General features: G+C 38.7%; 1 protein-coding gene across 1 annotated transcript in view; it reads left to right on the top strand.

Moving 5' to 3' along the window:
• Positions 1–25,256, top strand: part of ACSL3 (acyl-CoA synthetase long chain family member 3) — an 81,404-nt gene that overhangs the window by 35,779 nt on the left and 20,369 nt on the right. The window contains 7 exon segments of the mRNA XM_017859901.1: positions 9,539–9,952; positions 17,098–17,275; positions 18,825–18,934; positions 19,789–19,927; positions 22,012–22,162; positions 23,699–23,822; positions 24,068–24,139. Of these exon segments, the coding sequence (XP_017715390.1) occupies positions 9,575–9,952; positions 17,098–17,275; positions 18,825–18,934; positions 19,789–19,927; positions 22,012–22,162; positions 23,699–23,822; positions 24,068–24,139 (1,152 nt within the window). The 5' untranslated portion in view covers positions 9,539–9,574.

Here is a 25,256-nt window from a genome sequence, read left to right as displayed (position 1 = left end):
AATTTATATTTGGTATAAAAGGGTATTAGCAAAGCAGTAGGCAAATACATGGCAGGAACAGAATGGTGTTTAGAAACACATCCAAGTGTGAATGAGAAATTATTAATGAAGAGGACATTTTGTTTATTTGAGAAAAGAGTGGTTTATTTAAAAATGCTTTAGGCAGTTTATCTGAGAGGAAAGAGTTTAGCTTTCACCGTCATACAATATAGAAAAATAAACTCCGTTGAATTAAAGATCTAGATGTAAAAATTAGGCAAACACTGGAAAAAATACAGGAGACCCAATAGTTTAACCTTTGGATAGGTGAGACCTTTTAAAACTAAGTTGGAAACCTAGAAGCTGTGAAAGAAAAGATTGACAGATTTAGCTGTTAAAGTTTACTTTTACTTTTGAAAGATAATGTTCTGTCTAGCATGGTGAAATCCCGTCTCTACTAAAAAATACTGGACTTGGTGGCCGGTACCTGTCGTCCCAGCTACTCAAGATGCTGAGGCAGGAGAATCGCTTGAACCTGGAAGGCGGAGCTTGCAGTGAGCCAAGATCACACCACTGCTCTCCAGCCAGGCAACAGAGCGAGAGTTTGTCTCAAAAAAGAATTAAAAAATAAATAAATAAAAAGAGAAAGATAATGTTACAGGACAGAGGTCCTGATCTGGACCCGAAGGGAAGGTTCTTGGATCTTGTGCAAGACAGAATTCAGGGTGAGTCCATAGTGCAAAGTAGGAGCAAATTTATTGAGAACATAAAGTGGCGAAAGAACAGCTACTCCAATGGACAGAGTAGGATACTCCTGAAAGTAAGAGGAGGAACGCGCCCACCCTAGGTACGATGCTGGTTGGTATACATGGGAAGATGTGCTCTGCTACAGGGTTTGTGATAAAGGAATAATTTTCTTAATTACTGTATTTTGCAAAAATCAATGTTGTCTTTAAAGCAAAATTAGGAATGCCTTTGTTCTCCAGATACCAGGATATCTGAACACTCCCAAGTCTGAGTCTGTTTTTTAAACATTATTAATTTGTTCCCTTAACTGTAAACACCCAGAGGCTCGGAATGCCTAGTTTTCTGGGAATGCAGCCCAGGAAGTCCCAGCCTCATTTTCCTAGGCCTCACCGAAGATGGAGTTGCTCTGGTTCAAACGCTTCTGACAATTATGCTCGTTCTAAGGTGTAGCAACATAAAGTATCTATGACTAGTTCTCAAGATTTTTTAGAGCCACCTAGCAAATAAGATGCAGTTGTCCAAATTTGTTACTTTACTTGATTTATCTAGAACATTTTAGGAAAATCAAATGGCTTAATTGAGCGTGGCTGGTATCACTAGGCTGCATTTGATGCCCTTGAACACTTGCTCTGTGGCTCTCCCCTCCCTTGGCTTTTGCAACACTGTCCTCTCCAGTTTCTCCTTTATTGGTTTCCTCAGTGGTACTTTCCCCTTCTCGGCCCGTGGATTGGTTTCTTTTCAAAGTTTTCTGTCCTTGAACTTGATCTTGTAGATTTCCTATGTGTTCTATTTGGGGCATTCTCATCCTTCTCTTTATGGCTCCAAAATGTGTGCCTCTAGCTCTGGCCTCTCAAGTTTTGCAGTTTATGTATATTTGGATGACTCACAGGAATCTTAAACCCGTATTTTCAAGACTATATTTATTTCCTTTCTGCCAACCATCCAACCACTGACCACCTATTTTACTTCTTGTATTTCTGTCTTGGTGGAAGGCACCAAGATCTTTTTCTCTCTTTGTATTGTTACAGTTCTAATTCATGAATTAATTCTGTATCGTGTTCAGATACAGAATTAGTTGTTGGGAAGGACTGGGGGAACAGCTGTAACATTTGCCACCCTTGGAAGCTGCTGGTCCTGTGTCACACCACCTTCACCTTTTGATCGAGGAGGGTAAAGAAGTATTTTCACTGTTTTTTATCTAATTTCTTTGCCTCTAGTTTCTGCTGCCTTCGCATTGTCTTTTACATATAGTTATTTTCTAAGCCTGCATTTGTGTACATTAGAATGCAAACTAAGTTCTTTTCAAAGGGCACGACAGTTCAACTTCGTCTCCTCCCCACCCTGCTCTTCTGGTTTGTTATTTTTCTTGAACAAAAGACAGATTTTTTGGAGCTTGGTCAGTCTGTGCGGTGCCATCACTTCTAAAGCTCCATCCCTACTCCCACTCCTCTACACCATCCTCATGTGTCCTCAGCCTTTTAAGATCCCAAAAAATTGCCATTTGATCCAAGGAGATTTCTCGGAAAATGCTAGAACTAGTCTCTACCTTTTACTGTGCTTTTCCTGAAGCACCATTTACACTTGATGATTAATACGTACCTTTAGGCTGTATGATCCATTTGAGTTAACTTTTTGTGTGGTGTAAGGAAGGGTTACAACTTCATTCTTTTACTTGTTGGTTATTTCAGTACCATTTGTTGAAAAGACTGTTCTTTCCCCATTAAATTTTCTCACCACCCCGTTGAAATTCAGTTGTCCATAACATAAGGATTTATTTCTGGATTCTTAAATTGACTCCGTTGATCTGTTTGTCTGTCCTTTTGCCAGTACCACACTGTCTTAATTACTGTTCTTTTGTAGTACATTTTAAAATTAAGACATATAAGTCATCCAAGTTTGTTCTTCTTTTTCAAGATTGTTTGGCTGTTCTGGGTGCTTTTAATATCCATGTGAATTTTAAAATCAGCTTACTTATTTCTATCTAAAAGCCAGCTTTTATACAGCTGAGATTTTTTTTAAGCTAACCTTAGATTTAATGAACTAGTTATTTAGGTCAAAAAGAAAAGGCCGGGCATGGTGGCTCACACCTGTAATCTCAGCACTTTGGGAGGCTGAGGCAGGTGGATCACGAGGTCAAGAGATTGAGACCATCCTGGCCAACGTGGTGAAACCTCATCTCTACTAAAAATACAAAAATTAGCTGAGTGTGGTGGAACACGCCTGTAGTCTCAGCTACTCGGGAGGCTGAGGCAGGAGAATCACTTGAACCCGGAGGCGAAGGTTGTGGTGAGCCAAGGTCACGCCACTGCACTCCAGCCTGGGTGACAGAGCGAGACTCTGTCTCAAAAAAAAACAAAAAAACAAAAAAACAACAAAAATAAAACTCAAGTATTGTTGAGGTAGCAAATATTCCATCATCTGAAACCTCAGTGGTAAACACAATACCCCAATTTAACATATTTTTGCTACTTGTTAAATATGTGCTTGTAAATATATTCACTTAAGTAAACTAAGTGGACAAAATTAGATAATTTTTTCATATCCAGCTTATTTAACTTGATACACTTTCCAGCTTCCAACATATTGTAAATATTTATAATCTTGTAAGATGATGCTACATAATTCAACTTGTCAGTATTGTTCTAGTGCTATTAGCTCTATTAATTACATAAGGACATTGGTGTAAGGGGACTCAAAAATTTACAGGTTCGGATAGAAAACGAGAACTAGACAGTGGTTTCATCACTATAAAGTTAGTTGTTACTTAGCATCCCCGAATACTAATGTATGGCAGATCCCTGTAGCCATAAATTGCATTCTGGGCTTTAAGGGATTAAAATATAATTCGAATCCTTCAATAAAATGATACCATTCACACTATTACCTTTGAAAATACATACTTGGAGTTCTAGTACGTACCTTAGATCTTGTTTGTGCATGCCATTCAATTTATTGTAATGCTTTTAAAAACATATTGATGCAGGTTTCTTGCTCCTTAGTTCAGCTAAATCTAGGTTCTTGTCACATGACCAGAAAAAAAAAATAAGGCATGTGGACACATTGAAGGCTGAGGAGGGTGGAATTTATTAAGCAGAAGGAAAGCTCAGCAAAGAGAGGGGTCCTGCAGCAGGTTTCCACCTCACAAATTGAATACCAGGGCCACCACATAGGAGCTGAAGAGTTGAGACTCCTCCTCTGCATAAGGCTCGAATTCCTGGTGAGTCCACCCCAGGGCATTATTCGGAAAGACTCAGTCAGGAAAGGGTGGGCAGACTGGGGCAGACTTTCTCCCTTTGGGTCATGGGTTTCATCCTGGACCAGCAGTCCCGTCTTTCAGCCTTCAGGTTGCTTTAGGCTTGAAGGTGAGGTTTCACCAGGGACCAGATAGGGTACTATCTGCCTAGGTATTTGTCCAGCCTCTATCAATGTGGTATTACAAATATAACACAGAAGGAAGAAAAAAAAGTTAAATCACACCTTGGGAAATTACCAGCCTAGTAGCGTCAGTAAAAATGGTACTGTTTTAGTCATGGCATGAAATACATGTAAAATCGAAGGTTGATTTTCTGTTTGAGGGAAGGTCTGGCTTTGTTGTTGCCCAGGCCAGAGGGCAGTGGCATGATCTCGACTTGCTGCACTTTTCGCCTCCTGATGTCAAGCCATCCTCCCACTTCATTCAACCTCTTGAGTAGCTGGTACTGCAGGTGTGTGCCACCATACCTGGCTAATTTTTATAGTTTTTGTAGAGACAGGGCTTCGTCATGTTTCCCAGGCTGGTCTCAAACTTCTGAGCTCAAGTGATCCATTTGTCCTGGCCTCCCAGAGTCCTGGGCTTACAGTTGTGAGCCACCATGCTGGCCTGTTTTTCAATTACTGATTACTTTCAAGTTGGAAAATGCCTTGTGAAACACTCAGAGATGTTGCTGGGATTATCGAGTACTTTCGATACTATATAAATAAATGACAGAGTAACACCATAGTTATGTGATTGGAACTCAAGAATTATTAAATGGTAGGATTGAAAAGAGTTATTATATGAGTCATTTGTCCAGAATTTATAATTTTTTTCTGTATTCCAATGAAATAAAGTTAAACTATGTATATTCTCTAAAGTAGTCTTCCAATTTGCCTAGCATGCTTGCTCTCCCTAGCTAGATATTAGCTAAAAATTAACAAAAACAGCCTTTTCCCCTATTACTGTGTGATAAAGATGTAAAACCCTTTTTGCCAGCAGGGCTGCCCTCTACTGGACTATTTAAGGTATTCAGTGAGCAGGTCAATATGACTATTTTACAAGAACGTAACAGTGTAAACATCCCATATCCCAAACAAACTGAAGTTCCCTGAATAGGTTAAAAAAAAAAAGCCCTTTAATAAACTTTTACCATTAAAACAATTCTGGTCATTTTGAGAGCTGGTAATGAAGTTTGTACAGTCTTAGTATCCATTTCAACCTTGGAGGCAGATCTGCGGCAATAAGAATAGTAATGTATAGGAATGGTGGATGTACTCTGATGTCAGTCTTTTATGATGATTTGTATATTAATACAAATCACATTTTTGTGAGTCCATTCATGCTGTGGATGTTTTCGTAGGCATAAACATAGGTCATAGTGGACATATACTGAATAGGTCATATCTGTTAAGTCTCTTGCTACAAAACATCAAAACTTTTCAGAGCTATTTCCTCTGTGAAAATTCATTTTAAGTAGCAACTTACCTTTTTCCTGTGGTTCATTCCCATGCCTGAGATTTGCAGTAATGTAGAACTAGTTTACCATCACTGCTGAAACACATAAAAAGTTCCAAATTCCTGGTCCAAGGAAAGAGCAAAAGCCTGACTCACATAAACAAACAACTAAGGTTGCAAGTTTAAGGAACTTTTTTGTTGAAGTCCAGGAGTCTTTGGATGGTTCGAGTTCAGTCTACTGCCTACTTCTTTGTTTTCATAATAGGAACGTCTCCCACAGCCTTTAGTAGGATGTCAGATTTTTCTTGATGTTGCCACCAGGATCCTGTGTCCCCAGGGAAACTACAGTGGAATAAGGGGGTTCCGAAGTGGCTGTTTTGGGGAGACCTCTGTAAGTCCTTTGCTGCCAGCAGCAGTTAAGGCAGGTAGTTGTGACATGGTGTTTAGCTTCTGCCATCTTGTTAGGTCCCAGCTGAGATTTTGGAAAGGATTGTTCAGGGGTGGTAAGGGCTCAAACAGTCCTGCCTCAGCCTCACGGCGAGCCACAGAATCTGGATAATTTCTTTATTTAAAAATTTTTTTTGAGACAGGGTCTTGCTTTGTTGCCCAAGCTGGAGTGCAGTGGCGTGATCACAGCTCATTGCAGCCTCGATCTCCCTAGGCTGAGGTGATCCTCCCACCTCAGTCTCCCGAGTAGCTGGGAGTACAAGTGTGCACCACCACACTGCTCATTTTTCTCTTTTTTGTGGAGATGAGGTTTTACTATGTTGCCCAGGCTGGTCTTGGACTCCTGGGCTCAAGCAATCCGCCTGCCTTGGCCTCCCAAAGTGCTGGCATTACAGGCATGAGCCACCATGTCTGGCCACGATATTATTTTTAATTCAAAAACAAGTATGCAAAATTAAATTTTAGAGAACTTAGTTGGATAACATCTTTCTCCTGGGTTATTAGGGTATGTTTATTCTTTGCAACTCTGTTCTGGGTGTAGCAAGACCATTTGTTTTCATTTTGCCATTTTCCTGTACAGAAAGCTTTAATGTCTCCCCATGACCTTTATGGCAAAAACCAAATTCCCTCGACTGGTCCGGTCTTTGGATTACTACACAATACATTGTCAAAGAAAACAGCCTGGAATGGTGAACAGAGCCTGGGGCTCTTTTGGAGTCCTGACTTCTCACCAGCTGTGCATGAGCAAATTTGGAGGCGTTCCTTAACTTGTAAAATCGATTTGGAGTTTTAGTATGTGTGACTTCCTTTAGTTCTTTTTTTTTTTTCCCAGAGTGCTAGAATTCAGTCTTTTAGTTCTTTGAATGTATTTATAATAGCTACTTTGATGTCTTGTCTATTAAGTCTGACATCTCGGCCTTCAAGGACAATTTCTGCTCCCTGCTTTTTCCTTCTTTCCGTGTGTCATACTTTCCTGTCTATTTGCATGCCTCATGATTTTGTGGTGTAAACTGGGCATTTTAGATAGTGTTTTGTAGCAACTCAGAAGACCGATTTTCCCTCCCCTCTTCCAGGGCTGCTGCTTGTTGTGGTGTTTCCTTATTTGTTTACTGACTTGGCTGAACTATTACACTGAGGTTTGTTTATTCTGCACAGTGTACCCTCTGATGTTTCTTCTCAAGAGGGCACATTTGGGCACACACATAGTCACCCTGGACTGCCCTTCTTGAGAGATGATAGCCGATTTTCAGCAGGGCTTTCTTTAACTCTCAGATCTCCTTGTTAAGCTTCTGCTTTCATGGGTATCACCACCCAGCACTTATTCTTCACTAATTGCTAACTGATTGCTGGATTGTTTTGGACAAAGCTCTGGGCCATAAATTTCCCCACTTGTGATCCAATTAAATTAAGATGCCCTTTGTGTAAGGTTGTGTTTGAGGGCAGTCTTTGAGGCTTGTCTTGTCAAGAAGGAGGGTTCTTAGGTATCTCTTTCCCTGGTTCTTTGTGAAACTTCTACAGTAGTTGGTTAGTTTTTCACTTGGTGCGTCACAGAACTACCAGCCTTGTTTTTTTTGGTTGTTTGTTTGTTTTTAAATGGAGTCTTGCTCTGTTGCTAGGCTGGAGTGCAGTGGCGCGATCTCTCCTCACTGCAGTCTCCACCTCCCGGGTTCTAGTGATTCTCCTACCTCAACCTCCCGAGTAGCTGGGACTACAGGCATGTACCATCACGCCCAGCTAATTTTTGTATTTTCAGTAGAGACGGGGTTTCACCATGTTGGCCAGGCTGGTCTCGATCTCCTGACTTTGTGTTCCGCCCGCCTTGACCTCCCAAATTACGGGGCAGCCTCATCTTAATTGCTGACCACCAAAGTCTGTGTTGTTTTTGACAGTGCCATTAGGCATGAACGTCTCCATTCTTTGTTCAAATATAGTCAGTCTTAGAAGTTGCTAAGGGGCTCTGTGGTCTTACAGCTTGCTTCTCTAGTCTGTGCAGAACTGTTGTGCCACTGTTCTGGAGCTGGGGCTGGGGACAGCAGCTTGATTTTCTTATAGTTACATCTGTTCTGTGAGTGGTCTGCTAGGCCATCAGTGTACCCATCAGTCTTCTCTGTTTGGAACTTCTTTGCCTGCATGGAACCTCTGCCTTACAAGAGGTGAGGCATAGATGATCTGTGCTTGGTGTCCTTGGCCTGCTGCACCTGGGGTAGAGCTTCTGCCCTAAGAGTGGGGACTGGATGAAAGAGAAAGGATTCTTTGGTTCTCTCATCTGTCTACACTTGCCTGGAACAGAGTTTCTGCAACACAGAGCTAGGGGTAGGAGGTGAAAAACACTGGCTGCTTCCATCACTTGTTAAGAAATTGAAGTCCTGGATTTGGAGCTGGGTAGGGTAACTAGTTACTAGTTTGCTTCAATTTTGTTTCTTCAAGACTGATGGCCGGATGCGGTGGCTCACACCTGTAATCCCAGCACTTTGGGAGGCTGAGGTGGGAGAATTCCTTGAAGCCAGGAGTTTGAGACCAGCTGGGGCAGCATCATGAGACCCTGTCTCTACAAAAAAATTTTGAAAAATTAGCTGAGTGTGGTCACACATGCCTGTAGTCCCAACTGTTTGGGAGGCTGAGGAGAGAGAATCACTTGAGTCCAGGAGTTTGAGGCTGCAATGAACTATAATCTTGTACTGTACTCTATCCTGGGTGAGATCCTGTCTTTAAAAAAAAAAAAAAAGGTGTTATTACCCACCTGCCACACAATGGCTGTTCCCCTCTGCCCGGAGTGCTCTTTTTTTCCCAAATAGGCACATGGTACACTCTCTCTTAGGAGTCTGTTCAGATGTCACTTACCTCTAGCACCTCTCCAACATTGCCCCAGTCACTTTCTATTTTCCTTAGCTGGGTTTATTTTTCTCATAACATTTATCACCACCTGGCACGTACACATGCGTGCATGCATACATATGTATTTGCTTGTCTACCTCTCCCAGTGAACGTGTAGGTTGCATGAGAGCAGGAACTTAGGCCGTTTTGTTTACTGTTAATGTTTGTAGTGCTGAGAACGATATCTAACATAGTGGATTTTCAATAAATCTGATGAATGCAAAGTACAGAATGACCAAAGTATACTGCTTTCTTGCGTCATAGTTTAACCTAACTTGAAAATTATTTGCAGAGCCTTTGTGGAAAATGAATTTTTTGTGTTTGCAAACTCCGGTTGCTTGTTGCTGACTTGAGTGAGAATGGGGTTCACAGGGATGGAATGCGGTGATTGTTGGGCAGTGGCTGCTGGGGCTGTGAGAGAGGATGGATGTGTCATATTTGTAAAGTACTTGTCATCCCTAATGCAGTGAGATGCTAAAGCACAGGAAATGGGTAAATTTTTGGTCTTCCCCCAACCCTCTTTCTGACTTGCTCCCTTTTTAGTACTGGGAAATGTTTGTGGATACTTTTTTGGTTGGAATGGCCATCTGTCTACAGTATGATGTGGAAACTTTTCTTGTAATTCCGTTGTTAATAGATATTGTACAAATGAGTCTCTTAGATATATCAAGACATTGTAGGGGGTCAGTATAGTAGCTGCTGCCTGATAGAAAAAAAAAAAAATCTCCATTTGCTGATGTAACTTTTCTTTAAATTACTTAAAATGATGTTGAACTAACACCTTTCTTTTCTTCCTTCTAGATTCTCGCTGAAGTCTGTTAATTCTTTTGAGTACTTATGAATAACCACGTGTCTTCAAAACCATCTACCATGAAGCTAAAACATACCATCAACCCTATTCTTTTATATTTTATACATTTTCTAATATCACTTTATACTATTTTAACATACATTCCATTTTATTTTTTCTCTGAGTCAAGACAAGAAAAATCAAACCAAATTAAAGCAAAGCCTGTAAATTCAAAACCTGATTCTGCATACAGATCTGTTAATAGTTTGGATGGTTTGGCTTCAGTATTATACCCTGGATGTGATACTCTAGATAAAGTTTTTACATATGCAAAAAACAAGTTTAAGAACAAAAGACTCTTGGGAACACGTGAAGTTTTAAATGAAGAAGATGAAGTACAACCAAATGGAAAAATTTTTAAAAAGGTAAGGTGATCTTTCATTGCCTTTGAATTCTTTCTGAATAAAATATCCTATTACAAATGAAGTAAAGGGCAGGCACAGCCTGCTTCCATTAGAATTTGCTGTTGATGGAGAAACAGTGTCGGAAGGGGGCTAGACTGCCTTCTGATTTCTTCCTGTACTTACCAGCACTGTTATGTTCTGAGTTTTCAGAAGGACATCGCGACCCACTGGTGTGGAGCTCTTCTCCAGTGTCTGCCAGGGTTTGGAATGTCTAGGGCAGTTTTGGATGTGAAACCATACTCCCTGTCTCTAGAGCAGCTGGGTGCTGGAAATGGCTCCAGGTTTTAGGGTGGGACCTGCTGTGTTAAATGTGGTTAAACGTGGCTTAGATGTGGGTTGCAGTGAGTGCTTCATGTCTTTGTACTTTGGTTATGGCAATTGCATGGTTCTTAAAACATTTCTTTTCAGAAATATGGAGAAACCTGCCATTGTTGGTTTGAAACAACAGGCAAGATGTTCTTAGAGGCAGTGTAACAGCGATTAAGAGCCTGGACTCCAGACCCAGACTATAGGTCTGAATCTTGGCTTTGCCACTTACTAGCTTTCTGACCTGGAAAAGTAGTTTAACTAATTTGCCACAGTTTCTTTTTCTGTGATATGAAGACAATGATCATTACTGACACTCAAGAGCCAAGCTGTTCTAACAGCTTTACATATATCATCGTAAGACTCACAGTTACCCTATGAGTTAGTTATTGTTATCTTCACTTTACAGATGACAGCATTGAGGCACAGATAGTTGAGGTAACCTACCCCAAGGACACTACAGCTAGTGAAGCTGGGACTGGAATCCAGGCCTTCTGGCTCCAGAACTCATACCCTCCGTTCTTCACTGATCACAGCTTTCAGGCTTCTTGTGAGGATTGAGTGTGTGTGTGTCTATCTGCAGTGTGCTTAGAACAACAGTTTGTGGCACTTAATGTAAATGCTCTAGCCTTTATTATTGCATTACTATTATCTTGAGAATTCAATGAGGAAAATTATAGTAGAAAATTCAATGAGGAAAATTAGATCATGGAATAGTGTAGTGCTTCACTGGTAGTATAGAAATGGCCTGAGAAAGCTGTTTATAAACTTGAATATGTGACTTTCTTTAAGCAGTTCTTGAAACTCTAGTGTGTTAAAAATTGAAGATAAAGTATTTTTTAGAGGGGGTACAGTGATGTGTAGTTGGTTGATAGTTGGGTTAGGTAAGAGGTTTAATATCTTTTAACCATTTCCAGCTACCTTGATCCCCAACTGCCTTTTTTTCTGTCAGTTACAAGGAAACCATCAGATCTTGAAGGAGAGTCCAAATAACTGCAACTATGGAATGAAAAACTCAGAGCTCCTCTTTTACTGGAGGGCCAGAGGGATGTTGCTTAGCCTCCTCCATATGGCCCATTAATTTTGCCACTTATACAAATTTCATACATCATTTTCCTCAAAACATGAAGGAGATGCCAAGCAAGTTGATATCAGTAATTCTTAGAAACTAAAAGCGTTTTAACTCGACAACAGAATCTGTAAATTTCCTCACCTTTAAATAGAGTAGTTGTATATCTTACTTTATCGGAAGCAGTCCTGATTTATACTTGTTGCTGTGACATTAACAGTGCCCCCTTACGGTCTCAAAAGGTGCCCTAGTTTGGATAGTTATGTGGTCACTTTACTTTTAAGGCATATTCCCTATTTCTTTTGCAGACTTAGAAAAAACTGAGTTTTTTTCTGTGTAAGATCTCACTGAAGTTAATAGCACATTTCTAGAAATTGAAATCATGAGTTAAGCATGTTCAATTTTTCTTCTCTAGCCTATGTATCGTAACTTGAAAAACATTTTATCATAGTGAAGTTTGCTTTTGTCATATTTAGCATGGCTTTTTTTTTTTTTTTTTTGAGATGGAGTTTTACTCTTGTTGCCCAGGCTGGAGTGCAGTGGCGCCATCTCAGCTCACTGCAACCTCCGCCTCCTGGGTTCAAGTGATTCTCCTGCCTCAGCCTCCCGAGTCGTTGGGATTACAGGCATGTGCCACCACGTCCGGCTAATTTTGTATTTTTAGTAGAGATAGGGTTTCTCCATGTTGGTCAGGCTGGTCTCGAACTCCCAACCTCAGGTGATCCGCCCACCTCGGCCTCCCAAAGTGCTGGGATTACAGGCAGGAGCCATCGTGCCCGAACAGCACTGCTTTATATGGCACACTGTTCTTGAGTCTGTGTTTGAGAAATCGGGTAGTTATGAGAAGGTACTGAAAACAGTACATTTTTGTGTGCAAAAGTTTCCTACTTTTCTTTTGCTTATGATTCATTTTTTTGTCTTTGATACGCTGTTTGAATGCAAAGGTTGGATTCTCTTTTAGTCTAAGCATATTATTTTTCAGGAAGCTTAGTTTTTCTCCAGTATCCCACACATATTTTATTCATTGTATGTGGCTAGTATTGTCTTTCAGTCGTCATTCAGTATGTACAGCAGCAAGCTAGTTCTCAATTGTGTAAAAAGAAGTGACGCTTATATGGTGAATTCATATTTCTTCCTAATTCATGTGTCATTAAACTGGACAAAATAAAATCCTACAGCTATGATAGTTGTTCCCTAAATGTGCGTGTGTAAGTGTATGTGGCTCTTTCCTGCTTGTCTTGACCATAGTGCCTTTGTATTCATTGATTATTCAACAAAGCGTGAAGTATTTGAACTCATAAAAGTTAGGAAGTGAGACAGACTGTTTTTTAGCAACCTTTTCTGTCTATAGTTCATTACTGTGAAGTTTTATTTAGTTAGTATAGGAGGTTCTGAATTTCTATATGTCAGATCTGCCTGCTAGCATTTGCTATGAAATTGGCATTTGTGGTTCATCAGACTTTGTTCAGAAGGCTATGTCTAGACTCTGACTTGGGAACATGTTACAGTTTTCTTTAGGGTCATTGGGAAAGGAGAATGAATTTTTAGGTTTTGCATATAATAAATGAAACAAGTACTTTCTCTTGGCCATACTCAAGAAGAAAGTGTGCAGTATCGCTGGTTAGCTGAGGCTTAGTTTCAGTTCATTCTGTGTTGCAGCTGTGGCAGTGATCTGCAGACTGCAGAGTGGGTATCTCAGCTGCATGTTAAACATGTTAGGCGCTTTTTTTGTTTTCCCCTCTCTTGGTTTCTTGTTACATCCATTGCGTTGCGTCAGTAGCAGCATCTGCCTAGCATGTTGAAAAGGGGAACTTTCACAACTGATGGATTAAGCTGTGTACTTTCTGCCATTAGTGCCTGCTGGCTGATCAAGCTCAGTGAAGTGTATCTTCATTAAATAGTTTTCGTATTTGAAGATCATCTTCAACTGGAAAAGAAAACGAATGGAGTAGCAATATTTAAAATAGTTTTGAGGAAGATTTTGAGGATTAACCCCAGAATGTTGTATCTGATATGGTTGAAGGAAAGATGCACAAGCCTTATTTCAAATTAATGAACTTTGAAGCTTTGTTTCCGTCTTATCCCAACAGTCTATTTTGAGGTCCTGAGGGGAGGATGAGCGGATGAAAAAAGGCAGTGGCAATGACCCTGCTCTCATTGTGTCCAGGATAGAGTAGCCACCAGCTTCACTACGACCAGATTCTTCTGGGGGGACAGAAAAACAAAAGGCACTTGATTGCTTGGCAGGCCTTTTCAGGATCTTTTTAAGTTTCATCTGGTTCTATAAAACTGTAGCAGAGTTAAGAGCTGGAACCTGTGTCAGCATCACCTGATTCCAGTATTCCCAGCAGTAAATGCATTGCACTAACGTCGTCTTGAAATGAACAGTGAAATGATTTCAGAACAACTTTAAAATACATGTATACCTGAAATAGAACAAAGCTGTGAAGACTAAAAATAGAAACAGTAAAGAGTACAAGCTGGCTCATATACTTTGTGAGCTATCAGAAACACTTAATTTTTTCTTAGGTGTTTTACAAAAATAAGAAGAGAATGAGGGATTATGTAATAATGGTACTTAGAGAAGACTTCACTGACATTCCTTCTAAATTGATCCAAAAAGATAGTAGAAACACTCATTTATGTCCTTGTAAGTTGACTTAGCTTTCTTCTCTTTTAATGCCATCTTTTGTGTTATTTCTTACTCTAGTCGCATTTTTTACCCTGTTTGTGTATGTGTATAATATTTATTTTCGATTTATTAGGACATTTGCATCATGCTGTATGTAACAAATTATGGTCACTCTCTTGGCTGGGATTTGTAGGCTGGCTATTATATTACTCTTCTCTTAGTTTCCCCATCCAAACTGTCCCTCTCCTTTCATCCTATTTATTAAAGGCACTACTGCATACCAAATTGTTGAAGCCAAAAAATCAGGGGTGTCTGATTTACATCTCTTACAGCCTCCCCCCGCCTTTTTTTTTTTTTTTTTTTTAAGCAGGCCTCCTTGCTTCCACACTTGCCCCCAACTATAATTCTCTCACACACAGCATAAAAAGGATTTTTCACAATTATTAATCAGGCCACCTTACTCACCTGCTTAATAAGACCCCGACTTCTTTCTATAGTGCAGTAGAAACATTGTGATTTTACGGTTAGTCTCTGGAATGAGTTTGCGTGGGTTCATATTCTAGTCCCATCACTTATTAGTTACATGATTTTGAACAGGTTATATTTACTCTACATCTCCATATTCTCATGTGTAAAATAGGGATAATAATAGTAACAGTTTTTTACAGGTATGGTTAAGAGTTTAATAAGTTAACACTTGCAATGTCCTTAGCATGTAGTAAGCACTAATAAAGGTTAGTTACCCTCATTATCATTATCATGATTATTACAACCATCCAGATCTCTTGAATATTTTTACTCTTTGGCTCCCCTCAGAATAATTTTTTCACCATGATCTTCAGTTGCAGAGAGAATGGTTAAATGAAGCCAGGTGTAGTTTACTGAAGAAGACAGGAATGTGTGTAATTGTGAAAGATTTATAAATAATGAAAGTAAAACAAGTCCTAGTGCTTAAAGAGGTTTTCAGTATGAAACAAGATTACCACCTGTAAGTAGAGAAGGAAGGGTGGAAGGGGTGTGTGTGTGTATGTGTGTGTGTGTGTGTGTGTATGTATATATTTTGAGACAGAGTCTCACTCTTGCCCAGGCTGGAGTACAGTGGTATGATCATAGCTCTCTGCAGCGTTGAGTTCCTGGGGTCAGGTGATCCTTTTGCCCCAGCCTTCTAGGTTGCTGGGACAACAGGTATGTACTGCACGCCTGGCTAATTTTATGCTTTTTTAGACATGGGGTCTTTCTGTGTTGCCCAGGCTGATATCAAATTCCTGGCCTCAAATGAGTCACCTGTCTCAGCCTTCCAGAGTGTTGGGATTACAGGCATGAGCCACTGCACCTGCCCAGAGGAGGCTATTTGAATAGAGAGAAGGTTTCAGAGGTATTTCAGAGGGTGAGGAAACGAATAGACCAGGGATGTATGATAGGATTGCTTCAGGGTGTGGAGGTCCTGGATTAAAGGTTGGCTGTTCTGCAGCAGTGTTCAATGATATTGGCAAGGAATAAATAGTTTAATCTTGTCTTGGGCTAGCCATAGGGACAAAGTTAGGATTAGAAACTTTTCCAGCACAAATCAGACAAAATATAGAGTGGGTAGTGTCCTCTAAATGAAATATTTATGAAAAACATAATTACTAGATGATTCCGTGGTTCAAAGAATTAAAATCATGAGATTCCGATTTTTATATTTTTTTTTTACATATGTGGAAATCTTCGCGCTCATTTGATTCCTTTGCCACATGGTGGCATCATTGCATGAGTTTACATATTTGGATTATATATCAAACCCCTTTTCAGAACATACCTAGTCTTTGAAATTTAGAAAGCCTGTCATTTACATGCTAGAATCTGGAAGGTAGTGCATTCTTAACCTGTAGAGTGTAACATTCTTAATAATTGTAATCCAGTTCCTGCACATTTTGGCCAAGTTCTCATCTGTCTTCTCACCCCCACAGAGCTCCTTTTGAAGTCATTGGAGCTCCCTGTGCTGAGCATTTCATGGGGGTGAAGAGCAAGGTGAGAGTTTGGAGCCAGTAAAGTAAATAAGTATCATCTTAAATGCAGTTGCTTTACCCATTAAAATAAGCATTTATTTCTTAAATGCACAATTGCATGGGACACTAGATGGCAGCATTTATCCTTTTCCATTTTTATCTTTATCCAGCCTCTTCTAGAAATTTCTTAAATGTTTACATTGATAAAATGAACATGGTCAGATGATTTTAAGGTGTTTGAGATGTATGTTACTGACACAGCCGTGTTTGGGAATTAATCACCTATATGTTTTTGCAGAGAGAGGAGCTTTTTATACGATCTGTATGTAATTAGGGATTTTATACAATCTATATGTAGGATTTTGTCTAAGTTGAGGAAACTTTCTAAAGACAATATGTTAAAAAACTTTAAAAGGGAGTTTTTACTAGTGCATATTTGATATTACCAGCACTTTTGATAAACAGATAAAATATTGAAAGCCTGGTGGTGCCAGTAAGCATTTAAGGCTTGAACAGAGGGACTTTGAATAATATAACTAGTTCACCTGGTTGTGTAAACAGAAACGTGTTTACTTTGCTTTTGCTTATCCAGAGTTTGATACTGCAGGTCAAGTTCAACAATCATAAAGATTTCTGTTAGCTTGGGTAGAGAAAGTTTCTGTGAATCATATTGTACCATCTGATACTGACATTTAGGAATTCCTGAATAGAGAGAAATTAAAATTTTGGCATCTGTGGTGCTTGGTACTAGGCTAAATATTAAGTTAACACCTAAATCATTTAAATAGATGAAATTTGTAAGTAGACGATTAGTGTATGACCATTTGGCCAGGCAGTTGACTTTTAGGATCCTATCAAACTCTCAATATTTTTGAAAACCAAAATAAAGCCAAAAAACCCCCCAGTTACAGTATAAGATTTAAGTTGTATAGAAGATGTCACAAAATAGCTAATTTTAAAATATATTTTCACTCAAACTTCTAGCTTTTATTCAAAAAATAATTCTATGCAAACAACTTTCTGGTTCATAACATTTGGACGATATTCTGGTTTCTTTTTGTAAATTATTATTTTGATTACGTTAAAGGGTATTTGTCTTTTGTTTTATCAGGTTATTCTTGGACAGTATAATTGGCTCTCCTACGAAGATGTCTTCGTTCGAGCCTTGAATTTTGGGAATGGCTTACAGATGTTGGGCCAGAAACCAAAGACCAACATCGCCATCTTCTGTGAGACCAGGGCCGAGTGGATGATAGCTGCACAGGCGTGTTTTATGTATAATTTTCAGCGTATGTAGACTTTCTTACCTTCTGGAAGAATGAACATATTTATTGAAATACTTTACTCTGAAGAGGTGAAAATTCTGATGTTAATTTTCACCCAGTGTCCAGTTAGTGGAGAACTCTATTGTGACTTGGAATTCTTGGTGTATTTTGGAAAATAAATCAATTATGTGACAAATTGTACCAATGAATGTTGCAGTGAGGCTTGAACCTCTTAATAGGAGACTTTCAGGGTCTTGAGAACTAGACCTACACTTAGGGGCCATTGTTCCAATACCATTTCTCAGGAATCCTCTTTAGAAGTTATTGTCGTTTTGTTCTGTCATCTCTATCAGTAACAACAGTTGACCTCCAAAATGCTTCCATACTGAAACCTGGTGAACTTCAAGGTGCTGGGTTAAACAATAGAGTTTTCATATTGTAGTTATTTGAGTGGTAATTGTGGTGGCTCAGTCTGTGAGATAGTTCTGGAAGCGTAAGTTCAGAGGTCTGGGTGCCAAAATGTGACGGTAATTTGTGGATGTTTAGTCTCATCTTTCAGATGAAACAAAATACACTTTCACCAGATTTCTTGCTGTAAATTCCTCCACTTTTTCTTTTTCCTTTTTTGAGATGGAGTCTCGCTCTGTCGCCAGGCTGGAGTGCAGTGGCGCAATCTCAGTTTACTGCAGCCTCTGCCTCCCGGGTTCAGGCAATTCTCCTCCCTCACCTTCCCGAGTAGCTGAGACTATAGGCGCATACTGCCACACCTGGCTAATTTTTTGTATTTTTAGTAGAGATGGGGTTTCACCATGTTGGCCAGAATGGTCTTGATCTGACCTCGTGGTCTGCCCACCTTGGCCTCCCAAAGTGCTGGAATTATAAGCGTGAGCCACCATGCCTGGCCTCCTCCACTTTTTCTTTTAAACAAACATTCCATTTTTGTTTTCACAGGTTTGGATTTACATTGTTTCTTTTGAGGAGCTTTAAAAGAATTATTTTCAAAGTCATTTTTTGTATCTTTTTTGAGTTAGGCAGAAAGTAAATAAAAATCTACCTTATTCATGTTATGTAATTTCAGCATTTCTGACAATGTTTGTCTTTAGATATTTTTGCTTGAGAATAAACGCTACTGCCACTTGTTTGTGCTCTTTTCTTGACATACACTGTAAATCTGACTTTCAGTGTGTCGTCCTATTTGTATATGTTCTTTTTCACATTATAGAACCAAGTGGTCAATAATTAAGAGTTTGAAGTAAAACTTAATTATAACTGAAGAAATCAGTTATAATTTCTTCACAATGTAGTAGTCCCAGAGTAACTTTTGTAAGTGAAACAAAATAAAATTTAAATATCTTCATCTTTAAAATTGGAAATCTTGGGGCATTTAGGGATGGATGAGTAGGTGTAATGTTGATTAGTATGATAAGATAATTTTAAAAAACATAACACTTATAGACTATGGATTTAACAGTTTAGGGCTCCCAATATTTTATTATGATTCATCTCCACATTCAGAGACTTTATATAGAGTTAAATGTTCTAATATTTGACTGACTGCTTCTTTTCCTTTTAGTTGTTACATTATATGCTACTCTAGGAGGTCCAGCCATTGTTCATGGATTAAATGAAACAGAGGTGACCAACATCATTACTAGTAAAGAGCTCTTACAAACAAAGTTGAAGGTGAGGACTCTAGTTACTAACTGTCTGATATTTTATAATTTTCGGTGTCATGAGCCCTATTATTGATACTTAGTTCTTTTATGACTTTTGAGTCCTTAATCTTTGTGGAATTTTATGAATATCATACTTTATTTTTTCCTTTAGAAAATAAAAAGTAGATTTTGTATATATTCATGTTTAAGTAATCCAGAGTTATAAATTATTAAGATACCTATGTCTAAATTGAAGAAATTATGACTACTTTTCTTTTATTGTGCTCATCTATTTTCTAGTTTACTTGTAGTAAATTTGTAGTTTTGAAAGGTTATATTTTAAACTAATAATTTTTAGTTTACTTCTGAAGCATTAAGTAATTACAAGTTTTAGAATTGTTTGAAAATTAAAAGGGAGCCTTTTAATGAAATTATAGTAAAAGAGGTTTCTTTGGTCTCTAGACAACTCCCAGAAATATCTGGGCTATTCTTTTCTTTTGAACAAGTTTACATGTGAATTTTCTCCTCCTTCCCCCATATATTTTTATGTAGTCTCTTGAAAATATGAGGGGCTTCTGGTTTCTCTACAGTTCAGGCAACATGTGTTTACATGCCCATTTTGTAAGGCAGTACCCTTCTTGATCAGGGTTTTACCAAAAGCCAGGGGTACACACAGTGAATCTAATGCTATGAAATAATAATTTAAATTCAGACCAATACTTACCCATCTGTAAAAAGTGATACTATGCCAGGGTACCCTTTCTTCTTACTTTTTTGAGGCAAGAAATTACTTAACAATTCACTGAATATGGTAAACTACTTTGCTTATTCGCTAAACTGCTTGAAAAATAATGAACACGATGAATGTTGGTGTATTTCTAGGATATAGTTTCTTTGGTTCCACGCCTGCGGCACATCATCACTGTTGATGGAAAGCCACCAACCTGGTCCGAGTTCCCCAAGGGTGTCATTGTGCATACCATGGCTGCAGTGGAGGCCCTGGGAGCCAAGGCCAGCATGGGTATGTTACACTTTTCTTATTCCTTACGTGTGCTTTCTGGTGACCACATTCTCCAGAATTATGCCAAAGTTTTGATCCTGAGGTTAACTCAAATGACATATCAGTTTTCTAACATCAGTTAGGAAAACAGGTCCCTCTAGGAATATTTGAGTCTTTAAAGAAAGTTTTAAGAAAAAATATAAGCATTAATTATTAATGTTTTACAAGTAGTATTTATTTGAAATTTAAAATATTTTACATTATTCAATTTTTTTCATTCCCTTTTTATGATAGTTTTGGGTGGTTTTAAAGTTAGTTTATAAATAATGCCATTAATCTTGTCCTATATGAATTATCTGTAAGTAGTTTTAACAGAACGGCTAAACCTGGAGGCCTCCTTTTACTCCCTGCTCCAATTCTTCCCTTTCCTGGGATGACAACCTTACCCTGCAACTAGCACACTTAGGCATGGTGACTCTAGAAGTTCCTACTCTCAAAAAAGTGTCAGAAAATGTTAGCTAGTATACTAGTGTTTAGAGATACTGCAAAAGCTGCTGGGATGCTGGAACTGTATTTCCTCTGTAGTTGGAAACAGTAATTAATTAGATACAAGCATTCACTTACCTCAAATTTTAGGCACCTGGAATTTGAGTGGTAGTGGGATATTTAGATGCAGATATATTGTGGACAGTGGTGTGTACACGTCTAGTACTTGAGTTATGTTTGGAGTTAGAGATTTGGAAGCTAGAAGCGGTTTGGCTTTAATTATAGCTGTGGGAGTAGGGAGTGAGGTCACCAACAGGGAATGGTGGCTTCAAAGGGTACCAAGGACTAGTCAGAGAGGAAAGAAGAAACTATTTAGTAGTATGTGGTTCCCGGAAGCCAAGGGAAAGGAGATCTTGGTGAGTCATCAGCAGGATCAGGGGCTGCATGCAGAGGTCAGATGACACAAGGATGATAGTTTCCAAGAAGTGGTGGTGTTGGAGAAGGGTGCTGTGGATTGAAGGAGTGAAGGGCTGATTTGGAAGTAAAGACTTCCAAGTGTAAACATTATTTAAGAAATATATCTTGATTGACAGGAGAGGAAGGGTATTCTATTGGGAGTACGTTTAAATAATTTTTTCACACTCATTTAGAAGTCCACATGTAGAGTATTTCTGGGAGTGGTTCAGATGTATCAACAATGCCAACCATGACCTATTTCTCTTTGTTCTTCTGCTGTGCCACCTCTATAACTTGTCAGCTATTGTCCTTAGGCTTGTAGTCTTCTGATTTCAAATGGTTCACATTGTTTTTTAATGCAGGACTCTGGGTGTAACCAAGTTAGTCACCACTCTGAAGCAGTGAATGATTTTTAGCAAACACCTAGATACTCTATTCTAAGCTACCTTTATTTCTTAGTTGAATTACCGGGATAATCTTGTCTCCCTGATACTTTTTTTGCCTTTCTAAAGTTAGCAGCCAAAGTGATCTTTTTTTTCACAGATAATAACATACTCTTGTTCAAAACAACATTGCTTTACATCCAGAACGTACTCCAAAGTTCTTCCCATGGCCTTTGAGGTCCTGTGTGTGGTCCCTGCTAGCCACTTGACCATTGTTTCTTGCCACTCTTCCTCTTGCTCACTGTGTTCCAGCCACACTCCTTGCTGGTCTTTAGATATGCCTAGCACATTCCTACTTTTGGGTCTTTGCATTTCCTTATTTCCTTCTAATGAGAACACTGTTCTCCCAGTTCCAGGGTTTTCATGGCTCCCTTCCTCACTTTATTCAGGCCTTTGCTAAAGTAAACTCTACAGAGACACTGTCCAGTCTTTTCCATCCAAATAGCATCTATTGTCATCTTCTCACCTTGTCTTGCAAGAAAACTTGCTATGAAGTTTTCTTCATAGGTTAATCTGTTTGTATATCCCAGTAGAATGTATCTCCCATACGTGCAGGGACTTGATCTGTTTTGCTGATCTCAGTATAATTAATATTTGTTGAATTGAGTTAAATTAACTCAGTTTGATTGAGTTATTTGATTGAATTGATAATGAAAAGAAATTGTTGATACAGCTGAATCTCATAAAAGTGTATGTGTTTGTTTTTTCTCTTCAATGCAGAAAACCAACCTCATAGCAAACCATTGCCCTCAGATATTGCAGTAATCATGTACACAAGTGGATCCACAGGACTTCCAAAGGGAGTCATGATCTCACATAGTAACATTATTGCTGGTATAACTGGGATGGCAGAAAGGATTCCAGAACTGGGGTATGTCAGAGTAAAGTAACATTGAGTAGTTAAGTATTTATGTCTGTTATAATGTTAGCATTTGTGTCATTTTATTAACATACGGCTAAATTAGTCCTTCAGAGTCTGTCTATAGTAGGCATTTCCTTAAAAAATAAAAAAGAAGATTAAAATTAATGGCAAAATAGTTACAGTTGTGAGGTTGAAAATATATCGTATAGATATATTTTTAAAAGTACAGAACTTAACTTTTATAGTTGTAAATCCTTTAAGTTGTTTTAATCAGCTTGTATTTGCCGCTGTAGTTGTTTTTATATCTAAATACAGTTCAGGTGAACAGGTAATTTAAATTATCCACTCAGTATTTGTTGAGCTTCACTATTCGGTCCTTGATTTTTCTTGTTAATACAAACTCCAGTGATAGCAGCGGAAAGTAGAGTGGAGTGGGAAAGAGACTGATGGAGGAAACCAGATGCAAGTTTGAGGGACTGTCAAAGAAACATTGCCAGAGATGCAGTCGGTATTCTGATGACTGATAGGGTACAGTGGTTGGATATTTTTGATGCTTTTATGCACAGAAATTACAAACATACACGCACACACACACGTAATTGCTATGGGATTGAACTTGGGGATGGAGAAATGTCTCTTATGTATGCATACATTTCAGAAAAAAATAAGTGCAACAATTTTCTTACAGGTTTTTTTTTTTTTGAGGTGGAGTCTCGCTCTGTCGCCCGGACTGGAGTGCAGTGGCCAGATCTCAGCTCACTGCAAGCTCCGCCTCCCGGGTTTACGCCATTCTCCTGCCTCAGCCTCCTGAGTAGCTGGGACTACAGGCACCCGCCACCTCGCCCGGCTAGTTTTGTATTTTTTTTAGTAGAGATGGGGTTTCACCGTGTTAGCCAGGATGGTCTCGATCTCCTGACCTCGTGATCCGCCCGTCTCGGCCTCCCAAAGTGCTGGGATTACAGGCTTGAGCCACCGCGCCCGGCAGTTGCCTTCTATATTTTGGTTATGGGGGCAGCTCTTGAAGCATATACAAATACATACACATTTTCTGTATATTAAGTTCTCATTTATTACATAATCCAATTCCCAGAACAAGAGTCTTATCTGTAAAATTTCTGGCAGATAGCAGTGGGTTGGCAACCCACTAGATGTAAAGACCATTTCCTCCTTGGATGTTTTATTCTGTTCTTCAGAAGAACCCTATATTATTATTTGTTTAAGCCACTGCTTCTTCTGCCTCAGTACTTTTGCTTCAGCAGCGCTTATAATTCCTGAGTGCTTTTAAGTAGGACTGGAAACAGCACTCCTTCCTGAGAATGTCTGCCTCCTTGCTTTTAGGTTGAACTGTAATTCTTTTTCCCTAACATCCCCAGCGTCTGTCTGTCCTCTCTTTTCATCTCTCTCTCTCACAAACACACGCACACTTGACCAACAAATTGATGCCCTGGGGCCCTGCCATGTGCTTTCAAGCTTGCTCGCATTATAGGGCACTTTTGGCATAGATGGCTCCTGACTTTTGTTTCTAATGCCTCCCTTTTCTTTTAGAGAGGAAGATGTCTACATTGGATATTTGCCTCTGGCCCATGTTCTAGAATTAAGTGCTGAGCTTGTCTGTCTGTCTCACGGATGCCGCATTGGTTACTCTTCACCACAGACTTTAGCAGATCAGGTAAGTTCAGTGTCTGTGACTTGAAATACTAAAAAATCATCATGAATTTTAATGCATTTTTTTTTAGTCAGTATGACAGTATATTATGAGAATGATGGTTCATTTTAAAATGAGCTTTAGCCTTTTAAGTGCTTCTTAGACTATAAGTACATTAAAATAATTTATAATTGACTTTTGATCTAAGAATACCATTGAATTTTAAAATAAGGATCGCTTTATATAGATCACTTTTTCTTATTTTATAGTCTTCAAAAATTAAAAAAGGAAGCAAAGGGGATACATCCATGTTGAAACCAACACTGATGGCAGCAGTTCCGGTAAGAAGTGACCCTTATTTAATGTTGAGTATTCAAGAAGTATCACCTGCTACAAAGTATTAGTGCTAGTGAAAAATAGATTGTTGACAAGGTAGTTTATGTAGGATTTATTCCTTATTGATTATGCATATTGCCTAGGCACTATAGGATTTCTTCAGTTCTGCTTTAGCTTTCTTATTTACTAAGCACTCAACTTAATTTCAGCTTCTATATGTAATTATCAGCTCCTTTCCCTAAATGCCTTCTGGTTAAAATAAAAAATTATTTCCATGACATCTGTTTGTGAATTCATTGACACTTGAAGCCTGTTGAGAGCTAGGAGGGAAAGTGAGAGATCACCTCCTTGAAGCAAGCTGTATAGTTACCTCCTGAGTCCTCAGGGAAAGTCTGGCCTAAACACCAAACAAAGTGACAGAGAAGCTGGTGCAACTTGGAATGACTTAATAGGGAGCTGTGCGTCCTTACATAATACAGGGGCCTGGGAATAAGTCAAGGGAAATGGGACAGCAGTGATTTTCTGGCTCCTTATAACATAGGCTGAATTTGTTTGGAAATGATGGGAATTATTGTCAGATACCTAAATACTTATGTCAAGAATAATTACATAGTTACTTCAAAGTCAAATATAAATAATCAGTAGTTTTATAGTTTCTTTCTATAATTATAATTTCTTTAGTATCCTACTTAAATTCTTAGTTCACTTAAAAATGACATATAATTTAAAGTTATGGAGGAAACATTATTTTAAGTTATTAAAGTATACTTCACAGTGATGGAACTAGCCAGCAAAATGTAGCACAGACAAGGAAAACTTCCTGGTGCAATATCGAAAGACGAATAGCCAAACAAAACCCTAAAACGTTGCTTGGTCTTTTGTGAGCAAAGAATGTGGTTCTGTATACTTTCATAAGATAAAGTTAGGAAATTTTGAAAACTGTTTCAGATGGTTGTTCATTTATTTTGTGAGTAGGTTTTAGTTCAGAATCAGTAAGATAAGCAAAGCAATATAAAGAATTAATATCTTACAATTTATATGAGTATCTAGATATATTTCTGCTTTTAAAAATTATTTTAACCCCGTCTCTACTAAAAACCATACAAAAAATTAGCCAGGCGT

The sequence above is a fragment of the Rhinopithecus bieti genome, unplaced genomic scaffold (assembly GCF_001698545.2).
Source record: "Rhinopithecus bieti isolate Rb0 unplaced genomic scaffold, ASM169854v2 scaffold_53432, whole genome shotgun sequence".
NCBI lineage: Eukaryota > Metazoa > Chordata > Mammalia > Primates > Cercopithecidae > Rhinopithecus > Rhinopithecus bieti.
This window is presented reverse-complemented; position numbering and strand designations above follow the sequence as displayed.